We start from the raw sequence: 11820 nt of genomic DNA, 5'->3' as shown, positions 1-11820 counted from the left end.
GTCAAGGGGCGGTGATCAGATTCTCTCTTACTGATGATGGTCATAGCCTGGTGCGAATGTCACTTGCCACTTGCCACTTGTCAGCCCAATATCTTCAGGTTTGGCTTCTTTTGCAAACCTTAAGCCTTCAGTCATCAAGGCTTCCTTGCCTCAATTGGATTGGATCCTATTTATGAGGCAGACAGATCAATCTTAAAGCACGAGGCCCTGTAAAGAATCCCAACATGTATACTGATCAGTGAAGGCAAGCTTCCATTACACCCAAGGTCTGTGCTAACTAGATATCTGTTCGAGGGAGAATTGAAGTACAATACATCTTATCATCTGTTACTCTTCCCAAGTCTGTTCAAATCCACTACCAGGATTAAGTGACATGATTTTTGCAATTGTAACTTGGAGGTGGTATTTGTGCAAAACCTTAGAATACGAACAAAATACACAACGCAAAAGCTGACAAAACAGCCTCGTGCACACAGCTGCAATGCCCACCACCCAAAACCTTTTCCAGTTTACTGCTTGGCAAGAGGTTACCCTGCAGAAACTTTAAATAGAAAACACCTACCTTTTCAGTGGGTTTTTCAGGACAGGCATCAGGCTTCTTAGACCAACAGTTAGATCACATCCACAATTTAGAAAAGCAAGGATTTAAAGGGAAAAAAATGCAGGAATTGCTGGAAAAACTCAACAGATTTGGCAGCATCTATGGAGTAAAATCAGAGTTAACGCTTTGGGTCCAGTGACTGCTAGAACGCCATCAGAGCTCCACAGCAGGCATTGCTGCCTTACAGCATGCAACCCCAAAATCTTGGTTCCAGACCAACACTTTGGGAAGTCCTGAACTACAAGATTCGCTGCAACAATTCATCTCGGTTCTTTCAGCAGCACCTTTTAATCTATAACCACTAACATATAGGAGTAGCAAGAACAGAATGTAAGGGAAAAAATACCATGTGCAAGTTGCCCGCCAAAATCACACAATACCCGGACTTGGAAATATTCCTTAATTATTTCTGGGTCAAAAACCTGGAACTCAACCTAAAATCACAGGATGCATACCTACACATTGACTGCAGAAGCTTATAAATGCCACTCTGCACCTTCTTCTCAACAGTGATTAGTGGTGCATGATAAACGTTGGTTTTGCCAACAATGTTCATATCCTGTAAACAACTAAAAGATAAAATTCCCAGGGTCTTTTAGGTGATTTACAAAACCTGCAAACAGTTATTAATGATTGTCTATAGAACAGTCAAAGACCAGATTATGAAACACAAATGTTTCAACTATGTTTCCAGTTCCTCAATATCCAAGTTAACCAAATTGTGTCGTAAAGCTTTACACCTTTGCATTTTGGTGGATCATTGATTTGTACAGCATCTGGAAAGTGGAACAGTCTTTCTGCACCAATCAATGAATAACCATTATCACAAGAATAGTTTGCTACCATTCCTGGTTCCCACTGATCTCCAGAAGGTGGTGATGAAACTGTCCCATTATTAATAAATGGAAGGTCACATGAGACAACTAGAGAAAAATGAAATAGTTGATGTCTTAAGCAGACTGCCAAATGAAAACATTAGGTTCGGCGATTAAAGTCTTTGACTTCAGGCGTGGCAGATGGGTGACTTAACCCACCTTACTGATCCGAGCTGTGATGATGCAGACTCCAAGAAAACTTAACACATTATTTAACTCCTAATATTTACAATTCAACAAATATGTTTCCTCTACCACTCCAAAAATTTAGCCGATTGACAAAAATTAAAATATAATCAGTAAAATTTGGGATATGATGTTTCAGTGAATTTTCCACAGTCATTTAGCACAGAAATAGAAGTCAATCACCCAAAGAATTTAGTTCCTAACGTACCTTTACATGTTGGGACTTGGCCATCCCAACCATCAGCTTTACACAACCGGTAGTTCCTACCCACCATCTGGTATCTAGATAAAACAGAACAGATTAGTTTGGAATAACCAAAGCAACGCTCACTAATTACTGGATTATGAGTTTTCCTATGAAATGCAATATTCTGTTCAGGAACGAAAGCTAATGATTTTAGCAGATACAAGTCATGACATGAATATAATTGGAAACAATAAAGCAAACAAAATATTAACTGAGGAACAGAACACAAAGCTAGAAACTTCCTTATGAAATTTATGTTGGGGTATAATGTGCAGTTCTACTCAGTTGGTCCTAGGAAGGATATTGGTGTAATTTCAGTTAACGTGCTCTCACTTTAAATCAAAAGCTTTGATGAATCAGCAGGAAGCTTTTAACATTATTCCAATTTACACAACTACAAATTAAAAATCTCCCCTTTGAAGTACTATCTGGAAATCCAACTGACAGATGTATGAACAACTGCAACCCTAATGTTCACATCATAAACTTTCTATAATTAGCAACTGAGCAGCTTCTGTTCTGTTCTCTCCAATTGCATCTTCCTGTCTGTTCGCCAATGTTAATGTTGTTGGCAATATATTATCAACTCCCATGTGCTCCTAATATGCACAATAAAACTTTTATATGGCACCTTATCAAATACTTTTTGGACTAGTTATACCCTTAAAAAATTGTAATAGATTTGTCAAGCATAATTCCCCATGTTTAAAACTATGCTGGGTGTCTGATCATGCGATGACTTTAATTCAGAATAAAACAGAACTTCCTTTACAATGGATTGCAGGTTTCCCAAATGCTGGTATTAGGCTTACTGAACTGTGGTTTTTAGCATGTACACTTCCCCTCTATCCTTTTCCTGAAATGTGCTATGACATTTGCCAACCACCAACTCATTAGGGGTATTCTAGAAGCTAGAGTTTTTTTTGAAAATATGACTAATGCAAATTATCTCTGCAAATACCTCTTTCAGGTTGTAAACCAGTAGGTCCTGGAGATCTGTCAGGTTTTCAGTTCCATAAGTTTCTCTAATACTTCTTTTACCTGCTATTAATTTTGTTAAGTCACTCACATCGGTCCTTCATTTACCCCTAAATTCTGGGATATGATCTGAATCTCCTACACTGAATACTTAATGTGTGTTCAGTTCCTTATTCCCCATAATAATTCTTAACATTGTGCAACTAAGGGATAACTGATAATTTTAACTACTCTTCTATTTTATACAATTCTAAAAGATGTCACCCAGTTTTGGAGCTTCTGTGAAATACTGCTCCAGAATTTGCTGCCAAAATAACAGACAGACTGAACCAATAGCACAAAAATTTCGAATCAGCACAGGCAGATGACAATTTGCTTTGTTTTGCTGTCCATGATTTTACTGCTGAATGAGTTTAAAACAAAATTATTGCATGTTCCGGTACTTAATATTTCAAGTACTCAAGAATGTGGTCTGTGTTCCTACAATGCCACTCAATATCTTTGTGTCTCAAAGGAAACAAAAGGAAGCTGTGGCATCTCATCCAGCACAACGCTCAAGCAGCTTGACACGATTCAGGACAAAGCAGCTCGCTTAACTGGCACTAAATCTACAAGCATTCACTCCCTCCACCATCAACACTCTGTAGCAGCAGTCTGTACTATCTACAAGATGCTCTGCAGAAATTCACCGAAGATCCTCAGGCAGTGCCTTCCAAACCCATGACCGCTTCCATCTAGAAAGACAAGGACAGCAGATATATGGTAACATCATCATCTTCAAGCTTTCCTCCAAGACACTCACCATCCTGAATTGGAAACGTATTGCCTTTTGTTCATTATCGCTGGGTCAAGATCCTGGAATTCTCTCCCTAATGGCATTGTGGATCAGGCCACAGCAGGTAGACTGCAACAGTTCAAGAAGGCAGCTCACCGCCACCTTCTCAAGGGCAACTAGGGACAGGCAATAAGTGCCAGCTGGGCAGCGATGCCCACATCCCAGAAATTAATAAATAAAAATATAGCAACTTTTGTTTTTTTTTTATATTTTACATTACTTCCATATTTTCCTGATTAAATCTAGAATTTATTTTTCTCTTAACTTCTCTTTCATTATCTAACTTGACTATTCCATTCTATTTCCTTCTCCACTTTTAATTCATTGTTAATCTCATACTTCATTGTTGATCCAAATATTGATCAAAGTCACAAGTGCTCTTTTGTCCTTTCCATATTACTATCAGAATGCACTTCCTGCAACTTAATGTGCAAAAAGTTTGAGCTGAGAGTTGAGAGACAGAAAATCGCACTACCAGGACATATTGTCAGATTCCCACATCAGGAAATTTTGGGTCATCAGTTTTTTGATAACATCCTCATACAGTTTCATCTTAATCAATTCTACTTCACTCAAAAAATGGGTATGCCAGAAACTCACCCTTTGTTACAATAAAAAGTAGCTTTCGTTTCAAAAGATGTATTTTGGATCTCATAATATCCATTCAATATATCTCCTGGATTTCCACAGTTCCTTGCTACACAGGGCGGAAAAAAAGAAAGCAGTAAAAGTATTGGAAAGAAAAATAATACATGTTTTCAGCAAAGCTGTGAAATTTTTCAGTATTGGATCCACACAATTTTATCAGTACAACTATAACAAGATTTTGGTTAAGGCAAAGACGATGGCAAGGCATACTGGCATGTTTAATTTTCGCTACCTATGCTGCATCTTGCAAGAAAAGTGCTTCTAATCATAGAATCCCTACAGTTTAAAAGCAGACCATTTGGCCCATCAGGCCCACACTGACCTTCCAAAGACTATCCCACCCAGACCCATTCCTCTATCCTATCACTGTAATCCTGCTTTTACCATGGCTAATCCACCTGGTTTGTACACTATGGGCAATTTAGCATGGCCAATCCACCTGACCTGCACACCTTTGGACAATGGGAGGAAACTGCAGCACCTGGAGGAAACCCACACAGACACTGGGAGAATATGCAAAGGTGGAATTGAGCCTGGGATCCTGGCGCTGTAAGGCAGCTACGCTAACTACTGAACCACCATGCCGTCCTATCACTATCACTGTGCCACAAAACCTCTCTGGATCTGCTCTTTTTAAAACAATAATCATTTAATAAAAACAGGTACAATACAAAGAGATAAACACAAAGCTTCAAGTGAGAATGATATTCAATATCCTTAACCAAAGCAAAATTCAAAGGATTAAAAACTCATTCGAATTGTTACTTCACATGGTTTATACTCGTTGCAAGGTTATTCACTTAAAAATTACATTATGTAGGAAGAAAAAAGACCCAAGTTTTAAAACAGAGACGATACTTTACACAAGTCTGGTTCTGCTTTATTTTTAATTTTTTCAAGTTTTTTAAACCTACTTTTCTAATCAACCTATTCAGGAATGTTATTATACACCTCTGGAACAGGTGGGAGTTGATCGTGGGCCTCCTGGCTGAAAGGCGGGGATAGACCACTGCACCACAACAGCCCTTTACGTAAAGCTAACGTGATGACCATTACACCACAGAAAGTGAAGCCCACTGCACCGGCTGTTCCCAGGTGGGCTCCCATCCATGTACTAAACAGTCCTTTGTCTGCTTAGCATCTAAGATCATATGAGATCAAGTGTTTTCAAACTAGTATGACCATAGGCAAAGCGTTAAAGTCTTGGGTGGAAGCCAGCAGACTATTTTAATTTAACCGATTTTTCTGATCAACTTGTTCAGAAATGTTATTACCCACCTCTAGAACAGGTGAGATTCGAACCTGGGCCTCCAGTTCCAGGGGTAGAAAGCCTACCACTGTGCCAGTGATAAAGGGACCAGGTGATGAGTTCCAGCTGGGCAAGCCATTGCCTGTAACCAATGGAACTCATATTCAACCAGCTTCACAGAGGAATTAATTGGTGATTCCCAACAGACCTTGTAAAGGGTTATCACACTAAACATCTCTCCATGATATTCACTGGGTTTATTATCCCCAAATCCCCCACTATCAACATGCTGGGGGTTACTATTGATCAGAAACTGAACTAATTGAGCTACGTGCACAATGTGGCCACAAGGGAAGGTTAGAGGCCAGGTTTCCACTGCAAGTAATTCATCTCTCAACTTCCCAAAAACTGATTGCCATGCATAAAGAACAAGACAGGAATGTGATGCAAAGCTATCCACTTGCCTGGGGTGCAACTCCAACAACATTCAAGAGCTTTGATAGCACAAGGGACAAAGCAGCCTGCTTAACTGGAACCCTGTTTACCAACTTCAAGATTCAATGGCTTCACCATCATTGTTCAATTGCAGCAGCGAGTATGATTTACTAGATGCACTACAACAATTCACCGAGGCTCCTTCAACATGCATTCCAAACCCGCAACCTCTATCAGCCAGAAAGACAAGAACTGCAGATGCATGGGAGCATCATCACCTAAAAGTTTTGTCCAAGTGGTACATCATCTTGACTTGGAACTATATTGGCATTCTGTCACCTTTGCTGGGTCAAAATTCATGAACTCGCTACCCGATAGCATTGTGGATATACCTACATAGTGGAGGAACTGAACCTTTGTAGATGTGATGACAATTACAACACTTTTGTCCTGGATGGTGTCAAGCTGGGGTGTCACTGGAATTGCATTCATCTAGGCAAGTGGGAAATATTTCATCGTACTCCTTACTTGTGTCTTTTTAGTGATGGATAGATTTTGGAGAGTCAAGAGTGACGTTGCTCGTTGTAGAAACCTAGTCTTTGACCTGCTCTTCTGGGTAAGTATATGGCTAATAGGGAAGGCAATGGCCTAATGGTATTATTATCGCTGGACTGTTAATCCAGAGACCCAGATAACATTCTGGGGACCAGGGTTTGAATCCCGTCACGGCAGACGGTAGAATTTGAATTCAACAAAATATCTGGAATTAAGAATCTAATGATGACCATGAATCCATTGTTGGTTGTCAGAAAAACCCACTTGGTTCACTAATGCGCTTTAGGGAAGGAAACTGCCATCCTTACCTGGTCAAGCCTACATGTGACTACAACAGCAGGACAAATTGGAGGGAACACAGCAGTGAAGACAACAGATTTCAGAAATTTCATACATAATTGAACCAGATGGGTTCACACAATAATTGGCAATAGACATCATTAGATTTTTAATCACAGATCATTTCAATTCAAATTCCACCACCTGCTCAGTGGGATTTGAGCCTGCATTCATAGAAAAATTACCTAGGATTACTCATCCAGTGATATTACTACTTCGCCATAACCTTTTCTTTAACTGCTGCATTCAATCTGATTTACTGTGTTGTTAGTAAGGGAGTTTCAGGCTTTCAAATCAGCAATGGTGAAGAAATAGTGATGTAGCTTCGAGTTTAAATGTCATGCGGTTTGTAAGAGAACCATATGTCTTTGTAAAAGAAAATTCACAGAATTTTCAAAGCCAACATTTGTTGCTCATCCCTAATTACCGGTGCCTGCTGTTCATGTTCCTCTAAGGTGATAGATATCATAAGATTTGACAAACTACTACAGTGCAGTCAGGTGGTGTTGGACTCACTTGCCAACCAATCAGCACTCTCCTCTTATGTGGAATAAGGACTGGCTTTCCCTTTGATTTAGTACTCTCATGAGTTGTCCTAATGAATGCAAGAAGCATGCCCTTTTTCAACAATACTCAAAATGTTAAAACCTGACATTATACAGGTGATTGTCACATAACATTAAAATTTAATAATGTCAACCAAGAAATAAACCGCCTCAAATATCTATAACTTACCAAACTTGAAGGAAATAGAGAAATATTTATTTCTATCCTCAATTTGTAAGTAATTACTTATGTTTGTAGTAGGTTGCCTTGGTATCAAGTGTCATGTTCTTTACATTCAATCACACTCTTGCCAATAATTTCAAAACCATTGCTATAGATATAGCTGATAACCCTACCTTATTTGGCCATTTGCAGGCACTTCAGATGATTACAAATAAAAAAGCAAAACAAAAAGCAAGAAAGGTTATGCATAATCTCTTCAGCTGTTTTAGGATATTGCCAGAAAGTGTATTTGTACCGTAACTAATTACTGGTTCCATTCTATTAAGTGGGCTTTCTGGAAATTAGATGGTAAAAAATATTTGGTGCTTTTTTTTAAAGCACTGATCAAAGTTCTGCATGAATTCATCTACAAGATGGACTTTACTAGTGTTCATCTTCATTTGTGCATTGGAATTCAGGATCAACTTTTCACTTTGATTAGCATTTTCACTACAATTGTCATGTATTTGAATCAGTATTAACTACAAATTAGGTATTATAGCAAACGTTTTATTGACCCGCACCTATGGGACCAGGAGTATGCCAGTGAATCAAATATTCCAGTTGATCAAGAGGTCCACATGATCAATGTAAAAATCCTCACTAAGTAATAGAAATGTAATGCTGTATACAGGTATACACATTACTATTATAGTTTATTTACAGCATAAACCACTTATAAAACAATGCAACTTTGCCTTAAATAAAACTTAACAGCAAAGAGCCTTCTCATTTGCACCCTCAACTGATTACGCAGAATTTGTAGAGATCATGATAATACAGTAAACTTCCAGTATCTCAGATACATAATTTTTGCTGGTTTATCAAGACTGCCAGTTCATAATCTGCCTGTTGAAACAAAGTTTGCTTTGTAATTCTAAATTTCTGGAGAAGAGTCACATTAGGCTCAAAATTAACATTTTTTCTTTCCTCCACAGATGCTGCCAGGCTTACTGAGCTTCTCCAGCATTTTGTTTTTATCACAAATTAGATTTTTTTTTTTTTTTTTAAAACAGAAAACAACTTTTCAAGATTCTTGGATAATTTCAGACACAAGATGTGGCCAATGTAGTACATACCAGAGGAAAAGTGACTTTTGATGTACAGTTTCCAAAATTCAGAGATGTGATGATTAGTCAATACCTCTAATATTACTGTATCATGAGTCTACCAGAATGGTACAAGGTAAACCTAATGCACTTTGATTCTTTGTTTTTCTTAAGCCATTCCTGTATTCATATGTTAATTATGGTGCATACTGGTTTATTGTGAAGTAGTAAGACTGGATCTGTTACACATTGCTGCAATATATCAGAGTAGCTCTGAAATTGATGGCCATTAGCTGATGTAGAAGAGATTTTTAAAAATTCTGATAGAGAACAAAGGACTAGAGAACTTTTCAATCTCTTTTTGTTAATAGTAATTAAGACTTTTTATCTGCAAATGCAATCAGTCTTTGCCGCTTGAGCAATTACAGTACACCCTTTATGAATTCTTCAAGAAAATTTATCTGCAATACTACTAAATATAGCTCCTGCCCTCTGGAATACCTTCTGGACAGTGGAAATTAGAAGATCAATACACTCTATACTTTGTTAAGGTCTTGTTAAAGGCCAAGCAACATACAGTGACTGGGTTATGATTACATGATTATCATTTCTAGTGTTTTTTACGGTGTTCAATTTTCATTCACATCAGGAATTCTCTAGTCTATTTCTTGAGCAGTTGATATTGGTAAATTCAAATGTCAGTTGATTAACTCCCTTTTGAAGATATCAATTTGGGATTCAATAAGTTACTTCAAATGTGATGTGGAAGTTACAATCTACTTAGAAGCAAAAGAGTACAGTTTGACCAATGGCTCCCAAAGCCCTCCACCAGTGGAGTTTTCATCATATTATTTCCAATTCATTGTTATTAATTCTATGATTAGTCAACATCTCAATTATTATTATATCGTAAGTCAACCAAACAGTTGATTATGAACCAGATGCACTTTAGTATTTTTTTGGCTGGCTAGTTTGGTGTTCCTATGTTAATCATGGAGCATATTGCACAGGCTTACTGCTTAAATGCCTTCACTTATTAACCAACCTGTGAACTTAATCGGTGATAGCTGGCAGATTTGACTCGTGGTGACAAAATAGGTTTACTGTGAACAAGTGAGACCTGCACCTCACACACTACTACTGTACAATTCTTTCTGGAGCAGACTGTCAACAGCATTAATTCTCTTATGTGAAGACAGAAAAATACCTTTTCACAGATGACAAAAAGGCTTTATATTTTGAACCATTTTCACTCAGAGGTAATTGTATTTGCAAAGTGTTCTGGTCTCTATATTTTTAATAGTTAAGCATTTTTAGCCAATCTTGCAGTACTTTAAAAGAACAGAAGGCACTAAATTTCATTTATTTATAATCTTCACAGGAGTAAAGAGGACCAAAAATACAGCACATCAACATCAACAGGGAAAAATACACCCTACATACTTTCATAGACCTGAGAGAATGTTCACTCTACTAACCATTTATTTAAAATCTTCACAGGAGTGAAGAGGACCAAAGTACAGGATTTTATTCTCAATTCAAGGAATATTTACTTACGTTTGCAGATAGGTGGTGCTGGTACAAATGTATTGTTGTCTTTACATTCAAGCACATGCTTGCCAACCATCTCAAAACCTTCATTACAGACATAGCTGATGGTCTCTTGATATTTATATGTGGGTCCCAGTCCTTCTTTTATGTTGCCATTTGCAGGCAGTTCAGGACGTTGACATTCAACAACTGCCAAAAATCACAATGCATTAGGATGTACTAGATAAATGACTGATCTTACAATACTACCGGAAATGTTACCTGTATCACAAATGAGTACAATATCTATGCAATAAAAGAGATGTGTGGAAATAGGATTAAAAAACATTGTGCTTTTTAAGCCTTGTTGTTAAATACCAATCAATATATAGTGAATGTCTTTTTACAAATTCCCAGTTCTTTTTTGAGCACAATAAAATTTAGGATTCTCTTTTCATTTAGAACAGCATTTTTTCCCTTGGCTTCTCTTGAGATAATCTTAACTGTGACTTATGTTAGGTTAATGGATTGAGCTTGTCTGGACCAGATTTGTCCTACTTGTGCTATTTTTACTGTCTTTCAATACAAACTAATCTTTCATAGATCAAGTTGTATTCTATAAAATAACCACTCTAAGCTAACTCTAAGTTCACTCAAGTCATAAAATACTTCTTTAACTCCACCACCTAGGGTCTTTTATGTTATTAATCTAACCATAATCCAACTGAGTTAATATTACACCACTTAATAAATGGCAGAATGGTGAATTATATCAATCTTGATAACGTTTTAAAAAAATTAAAAAAGGTCAAGATTTTCTATTCTAACAATTTTACAAAGCTTCATAGTTGTGAAAACAAAGTTGTTTTAGCAGCATATTTAACTGCTCAAGCCTTGTACTTTAAATTACCAAGATGACCAAGCAAAAATATTATTGTCATTTCACCTCCCTGTTTGATGATATGATTCTGCAGAATATCATGCCTTAGAATGGACAATATTTTCCCAATCTATCCAGATGATGGCATTTTGTCTGCACTTGGAAGGTGAACAACTGAATAAAATAAACCTCGTTAAACAGTTTACGCACTTCCACTTATCTCAAATGAGCGTGGTTGGTTTAGAAAGAGACAAAATTATCCCAAACTCCAGCTTTGCCATACGTTACTGTCATATTCTGATTTAGCAACAAGGTAATGTATAACATACAAACGTATTTAGAAAATCAAGTTGTTGGAAAATACAGAAAGTCATCTAACTTAACCAGTGATAGGAAAACTGCTAAATTTGACATGCAGAATAGATTCAGACTGAAAACCTCTATAATCCTGGTCTAGGTCACCAAATTTAAGCTTCAATCTGGCTGGAGATCAGTAACCATTTTGTTTACTTGACAAAGCAACACTTATTAACAGAACAGATCACAACAGTCCATGATTTTGAACAAACAACAACAAACTTACTGTACAGAGATAGTAGGAACTGCCGATGCTGGAGAATCTGAGATAACAAGGTGTAGAGCTGG

At 37.4% G+C, this 11820-nt stretch overlaps 1 protein-coding gene, 1 long non-coding RNA gene and 1 pseudogene across 3 annotated transcripts; 1 reads left to right on the top strand and 2 right to left on the bottom strand.

The window, feature by feature from the left end:
* Window positions 1-25: 25 nt before the first annotated feature.
* LOC125486058 (C4b-binding protein beta chain-like) lies at window positions 26-10501 on the bottom strand. The gene is made up of 4 exons (XM_048611967.1): window positions 10323-10501; window positions 4323-4419; window positions 1871-1944; window positions 26-207 (listed from the first exon to the last, which is right to left on the bottom strand). Exons 1-4 carry the CDS (start codon window positions 10390-10392, stop codon window positions 167-169), a joined length of 282 nt encoding a protein of 93 aa, XP_048467924.1. The 5' UTR covers window positions 10393-10501; the 3' UTR covers window positions 26-166.
* Window positions 5308-10329, top strand: LOC125486061. Of its 2 annotated transcripts, none has more exons than XR_007264738.1 (3): window positions 5308-5465; window positions 8733-8901; window positions 10147-10329. It is a non-coding gene; the product is annotated as an uncharacterized LOC125486061 (long non-coding RNA). The 2 variants fall into 2 exon arrangements; XR_007264739.1 differs by lacking the exon at window positions 5308-5465 and adding an exon at window positions 6617-6670.
* Window positions 5441-5559, bottom strand: LOC125486109 (annotated as a pseudogene).
* Window positions 10502-11820: the final 1319 nt, after the last annotated feature.

Source organism: Rhincodon typus, chromosome 25 (assembly GCF_021869965.1).
Source record: "Rhincodon typus isolate 14 chromosome 25, sRhiTyp1.1, whole genome shotgun sequence".
NCBI lineage: Eukaryota > Metazoa > Chordata > Chondrichthyes > Orectolobiformes > Rhincodontidae > Rhincodon > Rhincodon typus.
Note: the sequence above shows the minus strand (reverse complement) of the source record. Positions and strands in the feature narration are given on the sequence as shown.

Coding starts and splice junctions, on each gene's coding strand:
- LOC125486058 (XM_048611967.1), bottom strand. CDS start 10,392: ATGGTTGGCAAGCATGTGCTTGAATGTAAAGACAACAATACATTTGTA. Junction 1,945..4,322: donor ACTTTTTATTGTAACAAAGG/GTGAGTTTCTGG, acceptor TGTTTTATCTAG/ATACCAGATGGTGGGTAGGA. Junction 208..1,870: donor CCAAGTCCCAACATGTAAAG/GTACGTTAGGAA, acceptor GATTCTTTACAG/GGCCTCGTGCTTTAAGATTG.